Raw genomic sequence first — 24,105 nt, forward strand, 5'->3', positions numbered from 1 at the left:
CGGCATGAATCTAATGGACAATTTTAAGAAGCAGTAAGTACTGTAAGTAACAACTGATTATAATACATAAGAAAGGTGCTCTCCCTACAGAAGGAAAAGTAGGCTGCTTGAAGGATAAAGTGATGACCTGTAGCCATTTGTCTCCTTAGAGATCAATTTTTTTTTCTTTTGAAATAGCTTGTCTGTGCATTCTCTTTTTTAACATTAAAATAGAAAATTGCTAGAAACTTTGAATGTTATAAAAAGTGGAATTGGACTATATCACTAGAAATACCATTCATGTAGAGCACGAAGTCGGGTCAAGGCCAAAGACTGCGGAACTCCACAGTTTCGAGCTAAGCCCCAGAATAATTCAGTAAAGAAAATGGAGACATGGCTAGCACTGGAAGATTCAACAAACAAACAAACAAAACCAGGAGAATGTGGTGTTGTAGGAACTAAGAAAATATTTTTCTGGGAGGATTTAATGGTTAATGGATGAGAATGCTGCTAAGAAGTCATGTAAGAAAATAGAAAACTTGACCGATTTGGCCTGGTAGGGATCGTGAAGGCACCTCATTTGCGTGTTGTGGGAAACCGCAAGCGTCTGTCTCTGCGGAAAGAAGGTATAATGAGAAAATGGATGTCAAAAATAAACAGTTCTGTCTATGTGTTTCTGTTCATGGATCTTTTTTTCTTTGAACTATAGTTTCTTAAGTTTTTCTTATTAATACCACACTTTTTTCACGAGCACAGATTTGGATTCCCTTTCAATATCTGTCTTCCGTCTTTATTTTTCTTTGTTTTAAAATTATTCTATTTTCCTGTGGTAATTTTTCCAGATGAATTTTAAGATCATTTCCTCAGTTTAAGACCACAGAGTTCTGTCAGGATTTTTATCGGAATTACTTTAAATTTTTAGAAAAAATGAGCATATTTACCAGACTGAATTTTCTTTACCAGGAATTTCAGTGATCCCCTTCATCTTTCAAGTGGTCTCGATAAACCCTCCAGGAAAATCTTGTGGTTTTCTTTCTTTGGACACTAAAACTTTCTAAAGTAATTTCATATGTGTCTGTTGCTATTGTGAATTCTGTTATCTACGTTTTTAAAATGGTGGCAAAATATGTATAACATAAAATTTCCCATTTTAATTATTTTAAAATGTATAGTTCTGTGGTATTAAATATATTCACATTGTTGTGCAGCCATCACCACTATTCATCCCCAGAACTTTTTCGTCTTCTTAGACTGCAACTTCATATACACCAAACAGTAGCTCTTCATTTCCTCCTCCCATAGCCCAGACCCTGGTAGGCATCATTCACATTTCTGCCTCTGTGAATTTTACTGTTCTGGGTAACACTTATAAGGACTTGTATAACTGGAATCTTATAACAGTTGTCCTTTTGTGACTGGCTTATTTCACTTAGCATAATGTTTTCAGGGTTCACCCATGTGGTATCATGTGTCAGAATTTCCTTTTTCTTTAAGGATGAGTAATATTTCATTTTACATATATAACATGCGTTAGTTTCCCATTCATCCATTGATGGACAGTGGGTTGTTTCCACTTTCTGGTTATTATGAAGAATTTTGCTGTGAACATGAATGTGCAAATATCTGTTCAAATCGCTGATTTATGATAGTTCCCTTCATCTCTCTTTGGTGACTCTTTGCAGGGGATACCTTTTCCATCCTTTTGCTTTCCTGTCAAGTTTGTCCTTAGATCCCAAGTGAGTCTTTGGTAAACAGCATATATTCAAGTCCTGTTCTTTTTGTTTCCCCCTTTATCTGTTTTTTTTGTTTGTTTGTTTGTTTGTTTGTTTGTTTTTGTATTGGGGCACTTGATTCCTTTACTTGAAAAATAATTACTTGGAGAAGGACTTACTATTGTCATTTTGTTTGCTTTATCTATGCCCTATAGCTTTTTGTCCCTCATTTCTTTTTCAGTACTTTATTTATGTCGAGTTGGTTTTTTTGTGTGAAGTATTTTGATCTCCTTCTCATTTCCTTTTGTGTAAATTGTAAAGAATTTTTTTGTGGTTATCATGGTAATTATCTATTATATCCAAAAGTTATAACAATCTAGTTTAAATGAATACCAACATAACATCAGTTGGACACAAAAAGTCTTTTATAGCACTATCCTTCCTGTGTTATTAGTGTTATAAATTATGTCTTTTTATTGTATACTCATAACCTAAGCTTGCACTTATTTCTTTTATGTTTTTGTTTTTTAAATCCTGTGGAAGACTAAAATGAGAAGTTTGGAGCCAAAATTGCAATAATACTGTTTTATATATTTGTCCTCATATTTACCATTATGGAAGAAGTTTGTATCTTCATATGACCTCAAGTTACTGCCTAGCATTTAAATTTCAACTTAGAATCCCTTTAGCATTTAGGGTAGGGCAAGCCTAGTGGCAATAGGCTTCCTCATCTTATGTTTGCCTGGAATGTCTTAATGTCTTTCTCTTCTTCAAAGGGTAGTTTTGCTTGACATAGAATTATTGATTTTTTTATTTCTTTCACACTTTCAATATATCATCCCACTGCCTCGGGCCTGCAAGGTTTCTGCTGAGAAATCCTCTGATAATCTTACTGTAGATACTTGTAAGCAATGAGTCACTTTTCTCTTTATTCTTTCAAGATTCTCTTTTTGTCTTTGGCTTTTGGTAGTTCGATTACATGTTTCTAGATGTGGGTCTCTTCTGCTTGGAGTTCATTTGTGCTTTTGTGTTTCTTGTGTTTTGATATCCACATCTTTCCTCAAATCTGGAAAGTTTCAGTCATTATTTCTTCACATAAGTTTTCTGACCCTTTCTCTCTTTCTTCCCCTTCTGGGGTGCCTGTAATGTATATGTTAATTCACTGGGGGTGCCTGTTAAGTCCCTTAGTTTCTGTTCACTTTTCTTCATTCTTTTTTTCTTTTTTCTCTTCAAACTTAGTAAGTTCAAATGACCAGTCTTCACTGATATTTTTTTCTGCTGATTGAGTCCGGTGTTGAATCCCCCTAGTGAGTTTTTCAATTCATTTATTTTTCAACCCAGAATTTCTGGGTTTTTCAAAAATACTTTCTGTAGTTTTATTGATATTCATATTTGGCTTGTATTTCCTTTTTCAGATTTCCTTTAGTTCTTTGAGCATATTTCAGACAGTCATTTCTCTAGTAATTTTGAAGGCTTTGTTATTTTACAGTGGATTTCAGGAGATTTATTTTGTTCCTTTGAGTGGACTATTTTCCCCTGATTCTTTCTATTCCTTGTGATCTTTTGCTGAAAATTGGGAATATGAAAATATTGGCACCTCTCTTAGGCTTTGTAGACTGGCTCTGTGCAGAGGAAGATGGTAGTTAATTAGTACAATGTGAAGGCTCAAGATATTCTCAGATCTTAATGCAGCATTTTTCTTCCTTGGGTTTGTGTGTGCATTTTTCCCCCAATTCCCCTGTATATATGATGTTTTTAAATGTCTTAATTTCCCCCAAAATTTCACCCCTTCTTGAGGTCTTGGGGGTTCTACTATGTTCCTCTGCCTATAATTCCTTGCTGTCATGTTCTGCATGTCTGTGGTTCCATCAGTTTTCATCTACCATGGAAACTACCACTGCCTTCCACAGCTTCCAACCTGAGACCCAATCTATGTAGCCGTTCTCACTGGTCTCCAAGTCAGGCAAGACAGAAGTGAGTCCCTCAGGTAGCCCACAGACAGGCCAGAAAGGTACAAACAGGTTCCACTCATTTCCTTCCTTTTGAGGGAAAGAACTGAGATTGGGCTACTTCCTCTTGACCATACTTCACTGTGTGGGGGGCAAGGGGAGGGGAGGGCATTAAAGAAAGCCATGAAATTTCCTTTTTGAATGTGGGTTTTTCTTGACTAGACTTTTGCTTGGTTGCTGCAGATCCTTAACTGGTTTGCAGAACTCCCACAAACTATTTTAACCAGTCTGTAGTTGCTTACTTGATGTTTATGTGGAGAGAATGAGGGTCTAGAGCTTCTTAGTCTGCCATCTTGCTCGTATCAGATCTTATTATTATTTTTTTAATGCTATGTTTTTAGTTGTGGTTTTGAACCCTAAACATGTTCAGAGTCACAGATGCTCAGACAACCCCTAAATCATAATAGAAATTTAAAACTATCATGCATAATATATTGATGATGCCTGTCATCTTTGTTTTCTAATTTAATGATGATCTATCTAGGAGTGTGTCACCAACATCATAATTATTGAAGAGAGAGAAATGTCAAAGTATACCTGAGATAATTGCTAGTTCTTTTATAAACAAATTAATGGTGAACAAATAAAACCAAATCAGAATTAAAAATAATAAAGCAAATAGCAATAAAAGACTCTAATTTTGCATATGTAATAAGCTTCCACTATTGTCTGTAGGTCACATAATGAGTAGCAGTGACTCAATACTGCTTCATGTACATTGACAGCACAAAACTCTAACAAGCATAATTTTAAAAACATATAACTTGTGATCATTTACCAAAAATATGCACTTTACTTAGCATAGAATCCTCTAATCAGAGAAGCATGATGAATGAGAAAATTGTGAATGACCTAGAATATAATGGGAAATTTTCAGAAACAGTAGTTATAAATATTAACTGCAAATTAGAAATGAGAATCTCTATGATTACATTTTTATTGCTAGTCTTAATATGTTGTAGGGAACTGTGGCTGTATCTCCTAATATTGGACAATATTTCATAATATTTAATGATTATTTTATTATGCTCCTGCATCTAATTCACTAAAATTTTATTTGATAAATGGACATATTTTTATTTAAATTGAGTTGAAAATTTCTTTATGTGCTATATTTTTTTAGATATAGTATTGAGGGGCGCCTGGGCACAGCGGTTAAGCGTCTGCCTTCAGCTCGAGGCGTGATCCTGGTGTTATGGGATCGAGCCCCACATCAGGCTCCTCCACTATGAGCCTGCTTCTTCCTCTCCCACTCCCCCTGCCTGTGTTCCCTCTCTCGCTGGCTGTCTCTGTCTCTATCTCTGTCGAATAAATAAATAAAATCTTAAAAAAAAAAAAAAGATATAGTATTGAGACAATGTAGGAACTTAATAAAATTTGAAATTTTTCCTTTCAGTACATTCCAAAATGTTATAAATGGTATAGGAATCATCTGTTTTTTTGGAGGCAGAACTGTAGCCCTTTATATTAGAGGCGATCCTTAAAAATTATCACAATTTTGTTTATCAGGCTGTTCCATGTTGTAAATTTTGTCAATAATTTTTGCTAGAAAGAAAAGAAATGTACCCTTTTTGAACTTTCCAAATACCTAAGTGTGTATTTTTATGCACACTTCACTTTTAAAAATCTCCTGTGATTCCTTTTCTTCATTCCAGATTTTGCACAGTTATGTAATCTCAGCACATCCAGCACCTCAGTTTTACAAAATGCTGATTGGATATTCAGAGCAAATGTTTTATATCAAGAAGGAAATTAAAACGTCTCCCCTCATTTTCCATAGAAAAAATTTGTAATTTCCAGCTTTATCCTTATTTATATAACCTTGTATTATATTGGTGGGTTGGCAAAATCTTCATTATAGTTTATCCTCATTGGGGACAGTTCTTAGGTTAATTTGTATCCCTAGCTGCATCTAGTATGCTATCTTATACTCTAAAATACTCCAGTATATTTTGTAAAATAGGATTGTTTAAAGGTAATTGGCCAATTGAATCCCTATATCTCAAGGTTTTTCAAGTCAAACTCATCTAAACCTTTCTTAGGAATGACATAAAAGCATTTTTCACCAGTTTGGAATTTTTCCAAGGTGTCTTTAAAACTCTTTAACGTGCCATGTGTTTCTAATATCATGGAATCATACAGAACATTTGAAAGTATTTTTTTCAACTTTGATTAATATATTTTCCAATTATTCAGTATAACTGTCTGGATCATTTCTAACCTATTCATAGTTGAGAATGTGGACACCATAAGTAGAGTAAAATTATTTAAATAAAAATAATTCAGACTTTTGAGCTATTTAACAGAAAATGAACTGGTGGAATGTGTTGTCCCTGTTTATTGTTGTTGTTGTTGTTTGTTTTAATTTAAGGCACTTATTCGAATTCATTTCAGGAAACATTAAAATTCTGTTTTTGTGAAGACTTTATTCGCGCATCCGAAGGTCTTGAGGTAATAAGTATAGGTAGGGGATAAGAGAAAAGTGAAGAATTGAGTTTTTGCATGATTGGTATGGTTGAGATCCAAACTATGAATCAGTGTATTAAATACTAATACTCTAAGCCTGGAAATCTAACATCACCTTTTCAAGTAACAATAAGGATTATTTTAAAGAGCCCTCCCTGTGGTTCTCTAAAAGTAGACATGTGGTAGAAGAAAATCTATTTTAATTAAAACACACCCACATCTAATCTACAGACATAGTTTAACATTATGATTTTTCTCCTTGAATCTTCCTCTGCATGTTACCACTTTTTGAGACTATTTCAATGTAGAAGGATCATATTTCTTCTCATGGTGCATATGGAAGAAAATGCATTGCAGTTGTCTAAGGAGAAGTACAAGTGAAATGCTGTAAGTTAAAACCCTCAAATGTTGATGTTCTTAACTTTTTTTTTTTTTTAAGAAAACAGAATCAGTTTGGCTGTTTTCCCTTATTTTGCCAAATAAAATTATACCTAATCTTGGGGTTTTTTTGCTTTGTCTTTTGCTTATGATTTCCAGCACTTTTTTCTTTGCACTTGAACAACTAAAAGATGCGTTTGGATTTTGGTAAACTGTATATAGAGGACAGCTTTGTCTTATAGACTTAACTGTTCTCTGAAAAGTGGTGAGTAGATAGGCAGTAGATGCAAAATGAATAGCTAGGATCCAACTAGGATCCAGCTCCCCTGTAGCACCAACATGTCTCTGGACTATCACAGCACTGAATATTATCTGGAATTGAACACAAGTCTTTCAACTGATGCATCCATCCCCTGGAGGACTGATTTACAAGATTATTACTGTTTGTCTTTGTATCTTTGAAGGTATCCTCAAACCCATCCTGGGAATACAATTTCCCAACGTTGACTCTGTTCTGCCTCCAGAGCATCCAGATAACCTCACTGCAAACTCCTTAGCATGTTTTCTCAGGTTGCCGCACAGCACCGTACCTATTCCGTGGGCCTGGCATGCACCCTTGATTGGTTTCAGGTGGTGGCTTGTAGGAAGTCATTGAAAAGCAAAGTCAATTAGAACCGCTTTCCACAGCAATAGAAATTAACAAGTTTTTTGAAGAGGAAGTTAACTTGAGGATTGGCAACTGCATTTTGGAAAGCTAGCATCAGATAAATGAGCCTAAAATTAATTGCAGTCAAATTGATCTTTAGCAAGTAGGTACATTTTTAAAGTTTGCTATTAATGTGTATTTGACTAATGGTACTGTATCTCTGTCCCCTTTTGGGTTTCCATTTATACTACTTAATTAATTGGGCAATTATTTTCTAAGCACTTATTAAAAGAACCAGAGATTGTTAAGTGGTCTGAGTAATCTAAAGTTGTCTAAGATGTCATTCTTACTTTAAGCAGATAGTAACTTTGACAGGGATACGGTGGCTTTTTATATATGGCTTTAAGCATTATCATCAGAACAACCCCCATTGCCATCATCATCATTATCTTCATCATAGCTGCTATTGTTACGGGATTTTGTGTCCCCTTAGTGCCTGTGGTTTTTGGTTACGCCTCTTCAAAGAATGAAGAGGTAGACCAGATGAAGAGTGGTGGGCAGCAAAGCAAAGCTTATTGAGCAAGAGTACAAAGCTCCCAGAAAGGGCCCCAGTGGGTTCCCCTTAGGGTTTCTAAATTTAGGGGTTTTTATGAGCTCTTTTGGGGAACTTTCTTAAGCAATCAGGGTGTGCTGAGTCATGATAATCAGCGTTTTGGTTACATATCGTCTCCCTATTAGGTTAATGTCCACGTGCTGACGGTCCTTTTTTTGCTGACATCTGGGGGCTTAAGTCTTAACTACCCCTTGCCTGTGATATCGACAAATGCTTTTGTGGTTAATTGTCTTATTTTAGGACATTTTGTAGAAGTCCTTTCTGCAAAGGCTGCAGAGCAGAATGTCAGTGCGGTCCCATCTAAGCTGCAAAACAGGATGTTGGTGCAATTTTATTTTAGCTGTCCTGACTCCATATGTTCTTGTTGGGGACCCTGATCCTGACTACCTAACCGCCCAACTAACTCCTAACACTATGATTCATTCATTCATTTTAAAATAATCTATGGCATACCTAGTATGTGCCAAACACCATTCACGATGCTAGGGACGTAGCAGAGAACAAGATGAACTACATTGATGACACTGTGAAGTTTCTATTCTGGAGAGCTGAAAAGGTTAGAATGAACATTTAAACACCTCAAATATATATTCTTAACTAGCTTAATATGTTATTATAGATACATGATTAAATAAGACATGTGATATACCTAAAATGATAATGCTACGAAGAAAAAGGGGAGTGAGAGAATAGAAGGGATATGAAAAGTTATTTCAGAGAGGGTGGTCAGGAAGGAGTATTTGAGATGAGACTTGAATGTAGAGAACGATCTACATTAAGTGTGTGGAGGAAGAACATTCTAAGCAGTTCATTTAATGTGAACTTTATTGTACCTAAAAGATTTGTTTGAATAATCAGTTTTAATTCTTACATTTAAAAATAACTACCTTATTATTCCATTTGTTCAGATAAAACAAAAAGAAAATCTGAGGCTAGGAAAACTACATTTTTGCAATCTCACAGCTCTTTAGTAGTAGGAGTGGATTCAGCCTATCGGTACAATGTATTTTAGGCTTTTTTTTCCCCCCCAGAGGAAGGGAAATCATATTTGGCTTGCATAATTAGGTGAAATTCTCAAGAGGAGAGCCATTAGAGCAGGATGTTGAATGATTGACAGTACCTGCAAGTGGAGGCATGCTGAAGGGATTGGATGGGTAAGAATTAGGAAGGAAGGTGATTTGAAGGTTGTAGCATCTGAGGCATTTGTGCCAAATGGTAATCAGAGCAGTTTGGGGTTCTGTTCTTTTTCAAAAGGGATCAAGCTGGATGAGGAAACTGGAGCTTGGCTATAGACAACTGTTATGCTAACTTATCTCATTTGCATTTGATTCTTTAGGTAGTATAGAGATATTAAAGGACTTTGTGGAATAAAGGGACCTAAGTGAAACCATGCTTTAGAAATACTGCCTTGGTAATAGAATCTAAGGTGGATAGAAAGGGGGGAATTATATTACAAGCTCATTAAGTCTGCAGTTCCTAAACAGATTTGTAGATTACTTGGGCATTGATGAGTCATCTTACGTGCATCACTTTATGAACAGATTTTTTTTTTTTAACTCAAATGTGCTTTACCATTTTAAAAATGGTGTATTTTCCCAGTCTATTGAAAGCATTACAGAATTCAGGATAGCTTTTCTTTAATTGTAAATTTTGTCAAATAAAAGGTAAGAAAGTACAACTATTATTATTTTGGGGTCCAAATCGTCATTGATTTATTTATCGATTCATGAATTTATCCTTGACATATTTATCTTAAGAACAGCATATTAAAGTGGTTAAGAGCCAGAGTTTATGGACTGGCCCGAGTGATCTCCACTTATTAACAGTAAGTGGATTTTTAATTAGTTTCTCTAGATCTTATTTTTCCCAACTGCAAATGTATCAAAATAATTGTAATCTCACCTAATTTTTATGAGGATTATGAGAGATTGTGAATATAGTCAGTATAATACCAAACACATAGTAAGATATCTAAGATATTATTACTGTTAAAACAACATTTGGACATTAAATGGTTACATCCTATTCAAAAACTGGGAAGTACACTCAAGTCATTTCTTTAATAAGTTGCCTTGTGTTCAAGTGTAAGGTACCTGCTGGGTAACTAATTTGTGAAAGCGTACTCTGATCGCCCCTGTTAATCACTGTCTTGAGAATGTAGAAATCCTGTCCTCCCTCTGTATTCCCATCAAGCAGAACGTACAGAAGAACGTATCGTTCAGTGTTCAAGGTCAGAGGCTCTGGGGCTGGCCATCCTAGAGTATCTCCTTGTAACAGTGTCCAGATGGTAGGCCTTGATCTCCTTAAGGCTCTGGCCATGCAGGGAGGGAGAGGCAACAGAAGGTGCTAAAGCAAGTTGCTGGGGTATAAAAACTTGCTGCATGTAGATCCCAGCAGTGGATGCTTGTCCAGTTGTCCTCTGCTGGATTCCCTGCGTGTGAGTTTCCCCAGTAAACTTGTGTCTCTATCACCGTCCCTGGGTCTTGTTGTTGGCCTTACTGGATGATCACTCATCCTGGGTTTAGAGTCTGCTAAGGTGAGGCTGCATATCAAGTGACAGGGAATCACGATCAGAATCAGTAGGTTTAAAATTGTAATTTACTCTTAATTCTTTAATTGGAGTGAGATGCCAGTTATTATTGCCTATACATTTGACCCTTGAATAATGTGGGGGTTAGGGGCACCAACCTCAGCATAGTCACAAGTCCATGTGTAACATCTGATTCCCCAAAACATAACTACTTATAGCCTACTGTTGACCAGAAGCCTTGCCAGTAACAATAAACAACTGATACGTATTTTGTTATGTATGTTATATACTGTATTCTAACAATAAAGTAAGCTTGAGAACACAAAATGTTATTAAGAAAATCATAAGAAAAAATACATTGATAGTACTAAAAACTATAAATTTCTGTGTTTAAGTGGACTTGCGCAGGTCAAGTATGACTGGAGATTCCAACCAAAATGCAAGAGAAATAGAGCTGATGGATAAAGAGTATTAATAAGCGTGGAAAAGAGGCATGAAGTCAGTCATGTTAAAAAGAGTAGAATTGACCTCTGCTGGATTTGGTCCCTCAGACTTAAAGACAAAGCAGGTGATCTCAGAAGGGAAAAAACAAGAAAAAAATAACCTTCCATGCACGTTTTCTTCTCGCCTTTATTTAGGGTCTAGTTCTTTATGGCAGAATTGAATGCCAACATCACTGTATGAAAATTTGCTCACTGTTTTAATCCGTGAGTCACAGGAACCCATTTATAATTTATTAAATATTTGCTATTCTATTTATCTTTGTTTAAAGCAGGGCTGCTCTTGTTGAGTGATTTGTGCACACATGGTGAGCTGGATACCTTTATGTTTTGTTTCATTTGTCTTCAAATCACTTAACTAGCTTTGAATAAAGAAGTCTTTGTTGGGAAGGAGGAAAAGAAGCTGGGAGATGGCGTAGGAAGAAAGAAGTGAGAAATTCCTTGTTTTATAAACTTCATTGCAAAGAAAATCTGGCATTCACTTCAATTCACTGTGGTGTTTGCTTTGGTGAATTATGCTCACACATTTCTAGTCAACAGGGTAGAACACAGATCATCTGAAAAATGAACAGCTTTACTCTGTGTATTGTGAGAGATGTTCAAGTCTATCCTCCCCCATCAATCTTATTTCCTTGCCAATATTAGGCATGCTGCCTAGGGAGAGGATGCTATCAACCATTGATATAGGAGCACTCATTTAATTTAGTTACTACATCCTGTTGATTTTTATGAGTGGTGGGGGAGCTGTTGGAAAAGGACCTGTTGTGTTGACAGATGTGCCCTGCTCTGCAGCATGGGGCATTTTGAATGATTTTCCCATCTCAAATCTTTTCCCCCACTATCCAGTTAGGAAAGTAGTCCACAGTGTTTGGGAAATATTGGTATCTAAATCTTTATTGTAGGCTCCATTGTAGTAAGATAAAATGTAAGTGGGCACACTTTATTTCCATAATTATGTTACAGAGTATTTTGGCTATTGTCCTAGTGTTTATAGTAAATGCATTTTAATGTCATCTATATTTTGGACAGCAGGCATAAAGCTCTGTTGGTTTATCTCTTAGAGAAATAAGATTACCCCCCAAAAGACAGCCATTTATAATATATGCACCTTTGAATAATTAAGTGAGCTACCGAAGAGGAAAAGGTTCCTAATCAGCTTTCAAACTGTGATTGTGCCATGCACTGAATCATTCCTTTATGAATACATTTCTTCTGGAGCATGTATAATTATGAACCTTTTTATTTTTTCTATCTCGGTAGGAACTGGGAAGTAACAGCCCTCCACAGAGAAACTGGAAGGGAATTGCTATTGCCCTGCTGGTGATTTTAGTTGTATGCTCACTCATCACTATGTCAGTCATCCTCTTAACCCCAGGTAATCTGTCTTTATTCCTCTCTTATGATGGTATTGTGGGTGATAATTTCACATTCAAATGCCTTAAGAGGGTAGCCATATGTGGTATCTTAAGACACATTAGCATTGGTTGGAACAAAAAAAATGCATAACCAGACATTTTGCAAATGGCAGAGTAATTTTGTGGTTCAAATATCATGAAAGATATTTTTGGGAAGCTGAAATGTAAAATATATACATTGAGAATGCCAAGGAGATCTTTAGTCTCCATTGCTACTTAGAGACTTATTATGTTTGTCAGCTAATAAATGCAGGGGACATTTGACTTTCATTGTACGTTGAAGATGAGGGAGTGGAACCTGGAAGTCCCCAAATGGAGGTGATAGCTCAACTGTAATAAGGGTGGTGAGGGAGGATTTGAGAGACAGTGAGAGTTTGATCAAAAGAGAATGAGGTAAGCCTCTAAATGCTGCTTTCTTCTGCTCCTTTCTTTCCTTATAGCTTTTATATTCCCAATTTCCCCTTGTCTAAAGAACATCGCCAAATTGCCCTTGCAATGATCTTCCAATTGTGTCCTTTACATTAAAGAGTTTAACACTAATATATAAATTAGCAGTAGGCTTGATTCTTCTTTGGGGATTATTTCAGTACCCAGAAGTTTCACTGCTCTTTAGTATGTGCTAATATTGGAAGACAGAGAAAGGCTGCTGACTTTTAAAACTCCCCAAAATGTCTTCTAGGAGCAAGTGCATTTGACATCCTGCTACGCCCACCCACCTAGTTTCCTCAAAGACTGAACACTCATAGATTGCTCAGGATTATAAAAAATAGTCATTCCTGGGATAGGATTGAGCTAGTCCCCAAATCAACTGATGTAATGAAGTTACAGCCTGTTGTTGAATAATACGTATTTACACTTCAGTTCTTGCCCCACTTTTGTTATTTACAAGCCCTTAAACATGTTGAATTTATTTCCTCATGTATAAAGTAGGATTAACAATAATAGCTCTCTTTCAGAGTTATTTAGTCAACTAATTACGGTGACTAATTATACAAATGACAGTATCAATTGCTCCAATGTGGTACTTTTTGAAATATGCCATCTTTGTAAAATATTGGCTTTGAAATGTACAAATTGTCAAAAATAGTTTGTAATTATGATTTAACATATGAAGAGATTGAAAAAGAGATTAAAGACATCAGGAGGGAGGAAAGGGGAGAGGAAGAGAGAGAAAGGGAGGGAGGAAGGAAGAAGGAAGGGAGAAAGGGAGGAAGGAAGATGGAAGGAAGGGAGGGAAGGAAGAAAGGGTAGAAAGAGAGAGAGAGAATTTCCCTGATAAGAGCTGACTTATCCAGCATTCTCTTCAGGAACCCTGTCTTAACTGCCTCATATGTCCATCTGCAATACAGTGTAATTGAACAATGTGATGGCTCTAAGTTGTTGCTGAATGGTAAAGGAAGATAAGCTTATGTTCAACATAGTGTTCCGCTTAAAGAATTTTAATGTAATTAACAAAAAATGAATGACTTGGGTATACTGCCTTCTACTGGGGACTATGAACCAGATGGAGAAATTAGTGCCCTGATGCCTATTTGTTTCTCTTAATCTTTCTTCCATCTGATTATAGTAGCTTTTCCCACTGATTCATTTTCTCAGAATTTCTTGTTACTCTCTGAGGCCATTGTGATGCTTTGGGGTCCATTGAGTATTTGGTATAAGCAAGACCTTCTAGAGTTGGCCACTGACTAAATTAAAATTTCCTCTACCGAGCCGTTTTTGTGTTGTTCAGTATAAAAACAGGTGTGGTTGGAATCTATTTCTCATGCACTTAGTCATTTTTTAAAGCAAGGACTTTGGGCAAGACACACCTTGGTTCGAGTTCTGGTTCTGTAATTTCCCGGTTTTGTGAAATTGGCCAATTATTTAACCTTGTCCGCCATTTCACTCATCTGTCTTATGGGTGCAACATGTAGTGCCAACTTCATAGTGTTACCGTGAGGGACAGATGACATGAAATAATTCAAGTGCTTAGTGTTTAACACTGCTCTTGCTATCCGTCTTATTCTCGCTATTCTTCTGTACTTATGGACCACCAGGCACAATGCCCAACACTGTGTTACATGAGGGAGATTTCTAAGAAAATACATAAAGTCTCTCCAGAATATAGATCTTCTGTGATTTCAATTTTAAATTATGGCAGATGGAAAGGGACTAAATATTTAATCTGGAGTCAGCCTTTCAGTGGACTGTTTGTTCATTCATTTATTCATTCATCAATAAATAATTATGGAGTTCTTACTACATTCCAGGTGCTATGGGTAGTTGGCCTTGCTCTCTCCTGTTTCATATACATCACCTCGAATCTCTTTTCCCTAATGCTACAAACACACAACCACCACACATCCTCCACCCAAAGACTTAATTTCATGTGAGATTAGTCATATGAACGAAAGTGCAATTATTTTTAGATTTATAGTTTATTAAGTGCATTCAACATACCACATGTTCAAAGGTCTATGGTTTTTACTGTTATTTTTGTCAAGAATATTATGACATTTGGTTTTGTGAAATTGGCCAATTATTTAACCTTGTCCGCCATTTCAAAAATAAAAGTCAGTATGCTAGAGTGGAAAAAGTATTGTTATAGGGAACAATTAAACTGCATTATGCACACTTTGTAAACTCAAAGCCACCAAAGACTTGGGAAATTATAGAACTTGAAGAAGTAGGTAGGCGTAATGAGGCTGGTTAGGAATTTGAGTTATGAACAAGCAAATCCCAGCCTAGTTACAGGGCCTTCATGGTGAGTTCGAACTGAACAGCATAGTGAAATATAAGGCTGGGAGACTGTTTATAGCCTAAGACTTGAGTCATAAGTATGGAAGCGCTCTTAGATGTTGTGTAGTCTCGCCTTCCTCATGAGACATGGAAAAACCTGAGATTGCTTAATCTAGAATGTGCATCGAGACCATTAGTGTAGACTTTTGAATTAGCAGGTGTGTGTGCCTGGGCATGTCTGTGGTCAGACTTCAGTGCTCTGATTACACCATGTATTCCTCTTCTGCCTCTCACGTCTAAGACCCCCTCAGCTGTGCTAGAATAGACCCACAAAGGAAAACCTCCAACTAGAAAGATAATATCCAGTACCTCCTTCTTTTGATCCATTTGTCCACCAGGAGCCACTAAGCCCAGCTTTGTAGGTAAAACTCCTCAGGGAGATGGACAGTATTAATGAGGAAGGGGAATCCGTGTCATGAGGAGAAACTTGTGATCCAGAAATTATTCAGCAAAATACTAGACCTTGAGGACTAAGGGCTGACTCTAGAACAATCCTTTCAATAAGGGTGGGGGTCAAAAATCCATACACTTTTTAAAAAAAGATTTTATTTGTTTGTTTATGTATTTATTTGAGAGAGAGAAAAAGAGCACACACAAGTAGGGGGGGGGGAGCAGAGGAAGAGGGACAAGCAGACTTCCGCTGACTGTGAAGTTCTATGTGGGGCTCCATCTCATGACCCCGAGATCATGACCTGAGCCAAAACCAAACCAAGTATTAGATGCTTAGCCAGCTGAGCTACCCAGGTGCCCTCCATATGCTTTTTATAGCTATATAATAACATTGGGCAGATCACTTGCCTCATCTGACATCAAATGTTTGGTTGAAGAAGAGCATCTTTGGTTTAGCAGACTATGAAGTGATCTTTTGAAGTTTCTTACAGCTGAAATATCTATGACCTAATATAATAGCAACACTCACAGCAACAGCAATAATTGTGGCTTGTTTGGTAACAAATGTAGCAACAGATTAAACCTGGTGAGCTCTCACACTAAGTCTCTTGTACTTTGAAAATACATTTAATGGTTTTTTTTCGGGGGGGGGGGAGGGAGAGGAAAGCATATAAAAAGTTATCTAGTCTAAGAAATGATTTAGAAACTCTTTTGCTCAAAATAGCATCACATTTTGGAGGTAAGTGCTAGGGAATGCAAGCCTATAACCAGAGAAACACATGTTCATTGTAATTTTGGTTTGATTGCAAATTTTATTACAGAAGTAATTTGACACAGGTGTCTTAATTTCCAAGATTGTCAGCAACTTCCCTGCCTGGTGAAGAGAAGTCCTAATTATTTTTGAAGAGTGGGTTAACCATTCAAGTATTTCTTTAATAAGTAACTATTTTTGAAAGGAACAAATTATTCACTTCATTTTTTTTATTAAAGGGCAGACTTATTTAGATGCATTGATCAAGCCTACGTATTTTTTTTTGTTTGTACTGAATCACTTTAAAGAGAAAAGAGCACCCACGTTTATTTTCAGAATATGTAACTTGAAGATCAGTACTTATACTCTACAAATAGATGAATGTACATCCATGCCTAAGTTATGGGGATTGGTCTTACATAGCCATGCATGCCCTGTGCAGTCTCATATTTACATGGAAGATATAGAATGAGAATGATCATGGTCGAGAAACATTTCATGCAGAATGCAGTTATGCATTTTGGCCTGTTTTGAGAGGAGAGACATATTTTATGAGTTAGAATGTATTTAGTGGAGAATATTCTTTAAGCTTTCAATTTGGTTGCTGTATCGAGATAGCCACCGGTGTGCACTGTGCGTACTACCCTGATTTTCAGCAACAGTGGCCTGCTGCCTTTTGATTGGGGTCTCTAATCAGTCCGTGTCAAAACAGGGTCATTGGATTAATGTACTACTATGGCTGACTAAAGATAAAATTGTAAGGCACTGAAATTGTGTCTTAATCATTAGCTCTAGCTCCTTAGACAATTTCCTCTTCCTTTAGTACCCTCTTGAGGTAAGCATCCTTAGCTGGTCTTTGCAGGTCTATCAGAGCATAAAAGAAAAGCAGCATTCATATGTAAGTCATCAGCATTCATGTATAAGTCATCAGGACTCTGCTTGATCCCAGTCAAACAAGAATTTAATAGGGATCGTCTTGTTCCACTATATGCATGCCTTTATTTTCACTTCTAGAAGTATCTCTAATATTAAGAATTTTAGACTAATTTCAGATGCCATGTTGGGAAAGAATTTACACATGTTGAGATTGCCGCTGTGGTATTAATGGTTAGGTAAATCTTTATGTCAGGTAAGGGTTTTGATCCATGAAGTTATACTCAAATCATTCACTAGAGCCATGATTTAGAACTGAGGAAGCTGAAGGTACCGGAGAAATGTAGGCAGCCTTATCCAGAGAAATAAAACAAAAACTAGAAGCGAAAACTTAAGGATGTGTATCTGTCTTTGAAGGAATGCCAACTTATATTTTTCAAAGAGAGTGTATAATCCTGTCATTTATTCCTCATAGTATACCAACTTAAAGAAAGTGCAGCTTTCTAGGTAATACAGCTAAGGTCAGAAGAATTTGGATGATTTAGGTGCCTAGTTTGTGGAGAAAAGTATTGCAGAGTGAGTGATTACGTTGACCTTCATATCAGACTGACTTGAGTTCATGCCCTAGCCAAATAGGGGCTTGAAAATAAGACTTTGAGGAAAAGAATTCTTTCTTCCTGTTTTTCTTACACACCAGGTTTTTTAATGAAAAACAATCTGACCCTTTGAAAGGAGGCTTACAAAAGATTAATCTGTTCCTATTTATGAAAAAAAGAATTTTCTAGAAAGCATTTGATAAAATTAAGTATTTTATTGGAATGGTGACAGCTGATTAGTTGTTGTTATACAAAAACTCAAAATGAATTTATTCTCATTACTATTATGTTCTACCGAAACAATCGCTCCTGGTTATAGTTAGTTAAAATGTCATGTTATATTATGTTGCAAGCAATCTCTTGGCAGCTGCAATTTCAAAGGTGTCATTTAAGCATCTGACCTGTGTTTTAAAATGTCAAAGCAACAATTAAACCATCCCATAATGCTTTTATGAGAGGGAAATAATGTTTTACAGATTTTAAGATTTGCATTACTCACTTGTAAACATCAGCATCAACCAAGATGCAAATTGTTTATTTTATTTTGTTGAGTTAAAAAAAAAGAAGATATGTTTATTGATAGGCATAAGCTAAATTGTCTCTGCTTGTTTTTCCAAGAACAGCACAGATGAACCCATTTGAATATAGTATTACCCAGGCATAATCAGGCTGCCAAAGAGAAAACAATGACAGATTCTAACAGTTTCCCCCTGGATAACGTGGATTATTGTTGCTTTCCTAATAGATTTATCTCTCATGTTGAATGAAAAATAATTGTCTCTGATATTAATAAAGTAAGAGCAGTTATATTTTTTTGTCTTTGGTTTACAGTTACTTTTACATTTAAGTCAAATTCGATTTCTTATTCTCATTTTTTGTATCGTCTAGTTGGATAAATAATGGATTTAGCTTACATTATGATGTGTTGAATTTTATGTCAGAAGAGAATCTGTTTTAATAAGCAACATTTATTAGCTGCTTGTTTCAAGCCAGATACTATGCTAAGTGCTTTGTATGCACTATTTTATTTATTCTTACACCACTAATGTGAAATAGATACTATTACTTTTTGCATATTCTACATTATTCCATTGAGTCTTACAAGTTAAAGTAAATTGTCTGTCACAGAACCAGAACATGGAAAAGCTGGATCACTCTCCCAGGGCTTTTTGGCTCTAGCATGTGTCTTAACCTTTGAAATATAGGATAAGATATATTATTGCACCCATGGAAAGTATAGGCAAGAAACATGTCAGAAAAAAAAATATATATGTGCTTTGGTTCATTCTCACCCTGATCTTTTAATAAATGGGTTGATTCTGTATCTTCTTTAAATGGGTGTATAACAGAGAAGGAATAAACTGGATTACATAAGGGGAAAATGGCAAAGGAGTGGCAGAAGTGGGAAGTCGAAAATTATGCATGTAAATTTTGTATGAATTTTTACTTCAACTATTACGTTTTTTTTGTTGTTGTTGTTTTGTTTTTTGTTTTTTTTTTTTTTTTGGAACCTCAAATACCCATGATAAAATATAAGGCCACACTTTCTTTTCTAAACCACATTGTGCAAAAATTATTTATATGTCACTTTAGAGCTTTAAATATTTTGTCATATTTTTTCTTTGAAACATAAATTTTAGGAATATGATAGCCTGGCCTCTAAAAATGGGAGGAACAAGTCAGCCTGATCCTTGAGAAGCAAAGTTTCCTTAAAAGGGGGAGTTGCATTCAACTGCCTGTCCTCCTGAAGGAAGAAAAAAAAAGCTTTTGACATTTATTTGCCCCCTTGTGTTTATGGAAGGGGGTGGGTTTTTGTTTGTTTGTTTGTTTTTTGTTTTTACTTTATTTTATTTTTATTATGTTAGTCACCATACAGTGCATCCTTAGTTTTTGATGTAGTGTTCCATGGTTCATTGTTTGTGTATAACACCCAGTGCTCCATGCAATACGTGCCCTCCTTACTACCCATCACTCAGCTAACCCACCCCCCACCGCCCTCCTCTCTGAAATCCTCGGTTTCCTAGAGTACATAGTCTCTCATGGTTCATCTCCCCCACTGATTCCCCTCCTTCATTTTTCCCTTCCTTCTCCTAATGTCCTCCCTGCTATTCTTTATGTTCGACAAATAAGTGAAACCATATGATAATTGACTTTCTCTGCTTGACTTATTTCACTTAGCATAATCTCCTCCAGTCCCATCCATGTTGATGTAAATGTTGAGTAATCATTCTTTCTGATGGCTGAGTAATATTCCATTGTATATATGGACAATTTGTTTATCCTTGTATCCACTGATGGAAATTTGGGTTGTTTTTGCATTTTGGCTATTGGGAATAGTGCCACTATCAACATGTGTGTACATGTGTTTTTTGAGTCCTATTTTTCCATGTTTAGGGGTATATAACTAGGAAGAGAATTACAGGATCATATGGTAATTCCCTGCTTAACTGTTTGAGGAACTGCCAAACTATTTTGCACAGCGTTGGAACCATCTTACATTCCCAATAGCAGTACACATGTGTTCTAGTTTCTCCACATCCTCACCAACACTTGTTACTTTTTTTTTCTTTTTTTTTTAATGATAGTCATCTAAGAGATGTAAAGTTGTATCTCATTTGGCTTTAATTTGCATTTCCATAATGATTAATGATGTTGAGCATCTTCTCGTGTGCTTATTGGCCATTTGTATATCTTCTTTGAAGAAATTAAGTCCTTTGCTAATGCTTTAGTTGGATTTTTGGTTTCATTGTTGTTGTACAAGTTCTATATTCTGGATATAATCTCTTGCCAGATATATGATTTTCACATATTTTCTGCTATTCTGTAGGTTGTCTTCACTTATTTGAGTTTCCTTTGATGTGCAAAGTTCTTAATTTTTATGGAGTCCGGTTTATTTTGTTGTTGTTACTCATGATTTTAGTATCATATCTATGAACCCATTGCTAAAACCAAATCGTAAGGATTTACCAGTATGTTTTGTTAAAGAGAGTTATGGTTTTAGCTTCTCTCTTTAGATCATTGCTTGATTTTGAAGTAATTTTCGTATATGGTATGAGGTAGGGAATCCAACTTCAGTTTTTACATAACATAAATTTCTCTTAAGTACCTTTGTTGAAGAGACTATTCTATCCCCATTGTATGCTTTCTCACCCTTGTTGATTACCACTGATCACAGATAATATGGATTTATGTAAGGATGTGCAATTTTAATATAGTACTCTATGTATCTGTCCTTGTGCCAGCATAACACTGTTTTGGTTACTGTAGCTTTGTAGTAAGTTTTGAAATGAGAAAGTATGAACGGTCCAACTTTTTAAAAATTGTTTTGCTTTTCAGAGTCCTCTGCAATTCCATATGAATTCAAAGATTGGCTTTTCCATTTTTGCAAAAATAGGCAGTTGTGGTTTTGATAGTAATTGTGTTGAATATGTGGATTACTTTGGGTAATATCGCCATCTTAGAAATATTAGTCTTCCAAGTGACAAACACAAATTGTCCTTCCATTTATTTGTCTTTGATCTCTTTCAGTAATACTTCATAGTTTTAAATGTACAAGTTTTTAACTCTTTGGTGAAATTTATTCCTAAGTATTTTATTCTTTTGTATGTTACAGTAAGTAGGATTGATTTTTAATATCCTTTTTTTTTTTTTTTTTTTGGATTGCTCAATGCTGGTGAATACAAATACAACTAATTGTAGAATGTTGATTGTGTACCCATTAACGATGTTGAATTCACTTATTAGCTTTAGTAGGTTATTAAGGATTCTTTGGTCTTTTCATGAATGTAGTTTTATTTCTTCCTTTCTAAATTCACTTCCTTTTATTTATCTTGCCTGATTATTCTGGCTAGATTCTAGTACAGTGTTGAATAGCAGTGGTGAAAATGAACATCCTTTTCTCATTTCTGATCATAGGGATACAGCTTTCAGTCTTTCATTGTTGACTATTGTCTTAACTTTGGGTTTTTCGTAAATGACCTTTTGAGGAGGTTGAGAAAGTTTCCTTCTATTCCTGATTTTTTTAAAAACATTTTGTAAGCAAAGAGTTTTGGATTTTGTCAAATGCATTTTATCATTGTGATGATTATGTGCTTCTCCTTTTTTTCCCCCTATTGATGTGTTGTTACATTAGCTGATCTTCTTTTGTGGAGCTACCCTTACATTCCTAGGGTAAATCCCTCTCTTTAATTATGCATAATCCTTTTGATATGCTGACAAATTTGACATGTTAATTTTAAAAAATCCTGCCATTCTCTGCCAGTATTGCATTGAGGATTTTTGCATCTATATTTATAAGGAATAATGATAAATTGTTTTTTCTTGTGTTGTCTAGATTTGGATCAGGATAATTCTTACTTTATAGAACGAATCAATAAGTATTCCCTCTTTTTCTGGTTTTTGGTAGATTTTGAGAAGCATTGGTGTTAATTTTTTAAAAATCTTGTAGAATTCACAAACGAAGCCATCTAATCCTGGATATTTCTTTATTGCAATGTTTTCCATTATTGATTCATTTCTTTTTCTTTTTTATTTTCTTGTTAAAAATCTGTAGAGTTTCTGTTTCCTATGAAGTCAGTCTGGTAGTTTGTGTGTTTCTAGAAATATGCTCATTTTATCTAGGTTATCTAATTTGTTGGCAAACAGTTGTTCATTTTATTGTCTCACAATTCTTTTCATTTCTGTAAAATTTGTAGTATTGCTCCCAGTTTCATATCTGATTTATTACTTGCATGTTCTTTTTTTTTAAATCTTAGACAAAGGTTTGTCAATTTTGCTCATCTTTTTAAAGAAACAACTTTTGATTTTGTTGATTCTCTCCATCGTTTTGCTCTTTTTTTTCTTCTTTATGTGTAAAGCTAAATTACTGATTTCATTTCTTTCTTTTTTAATGGAGATGTTTATAGCTATCAACATCCTTTTGAGTAATGTTTTCACTGTACCTCATAAGTTTTGGTATGTTGCATTCTCATTGGCATTTGTTCCAAATTATTTCCTGATTCCCCCTGTGATTTCTTCCTTGAAACTTTTCTTCTTAATAGTGTGTTATTTAATTTTCTTATATAGATGAGTTTTTCAGTTTTCTTTCTGTTATTGATTTCAACCTTCATTCCACTGCATCGAGAGAAGATACTTTGAATGATTTCATTATTTTTCAATTTATTGAGACTTATCCAGTGGACTAACATGATGTATCTTAGAGAATATTCCATGTACTTGAAAAGTGCTGTGTTTCTGTGGAGTGTTTTATATATAACACACACACGTATATATGTGTGTATATATCTGTGTGTGTATATGTGTTTACACACGCGCGCGCGCACACACACACACACACAGTATCTCCTAATTAATGGTGTTCAAGTCCTGTATTTTGTTATTAATGTTCAGTCTAAATGTAGTATACATCTTGAAAGTAAGCTATGAAAGTTTCCAAATACTTTTGGAGACTTATTTCTTCATTCATTTCTTAGTGTAGTATATTTTAACAAATTATTGAGGACCCAAAAAATACTTTTTGGGCATTTCAGTTATATCTGTCAACATTTACTGGATTAGATGTTAAAATATAATTTTTGAGACTTTTTCTAAAATGTTTCTTAATCACTTAAAATGGCAAAAATAAAACTATACGTGTAAATATATATATAACATGTAATAAAATAGGTATATTTTTCAGAAGGAAAAAATAGTGAGAACAGCATTATTTTATATTTTTTGCAAGTCTGTTTATGTTTGGATAAATAGAAGACATCAGGATTCTCATATGTGTTCCTGTGCTAACTCTTTTGCAGTAGGTTTTTTGGTTGACATATATGAAGGAATCATGGTCTCATAATTATATGTAGTTAGAAATAGAAGATGTGTTTTGATAGCTTATTTCATGTAATTACAGTGGTCCTTCCTTGATCTTTCTTGAAAACTTGACAAGTGATTGATTCTCAAAGGTTAGTTGCCATGTGGAAACTGAAAATATGTCAATAAATTATCAGCACTTTGGTATATTAAAACCCACTGGTCCACCTTTTACTTTAGAAAGATCTCTTACCTATGCATGATTCTGTAGCATTGTGCCTCCGCCATTTGCAAAATATTAGTTTATTGCATTATGCCAATTTTCCAATTGTTGGTGGGGTTTATTGTACAACATAACAACAAAACAAAACAAAAGCATAGTTAACATCACTGATGATACCACTTAAAAGTCTCACTAGAAAAATTTTGGGGAGTGCCTGGCTGGTTCATTCAGTAGCACGTGCAACTCTTAATCTCAGGGTTATGAGTTCAAGCCCCAAGTTAGATGTAGAGATTACTTAAACTCTTAAAAAAAAAAAAAAAAAAAAAAGTTTTGGAAAGCAGTCAGATTCAAGGTAGAAGTCACCAGTTTTCCAAAATGTACGTGTTTTGCTTAAGAGCTTGAATTTTGTAATTTGTAACAGATAGCCACGTGTGTGTGTGTGTGTGTGTGTGT

At 35.3% G+C, this 24,105-nt stretch overlaps 1 protein-coding gene across 2 annotated transcripts in view; it reads left to right on the top strand.

Moving 5' to 3' along the window:
- The window catches only part of DPP10 (dipeptidyl peptidase like 10), a 618,096-nt gene that overhangs the window by 131,352 nt on the left and 462,639 nt on the right, over positions 1-24,105 (top strand). For both annotated transcript variants that reach the window (XM_040645663.1, XM_040645668.1), the window contains exon 2: positions 12,094-12,208. In XM_040645663.1, coding sequence (XP_040501597.1) covers positions 12,094-12,208 — 115 coding nt within the window. The remainder of the gene's footprint in view (positions 1-12,093; positions 12,209-24,105) is intronic.

The sequence above is a fragment of the Ursus maritimus genome, unplaced genomic scaffold (genome assembly GCF_017311325.1).
Source record: "Ursus maritimus isolate PB19 unplaced genomic scaffold, ASM1731132v1 scaffold_1, whole genome shotgun sequence".
Classification (NCBI taxonomy): Eukaryota; Metazoa; Chordata; class Mammalia; order Carnivora; family Ursidae; genus Ursus; species Ursus maritimus.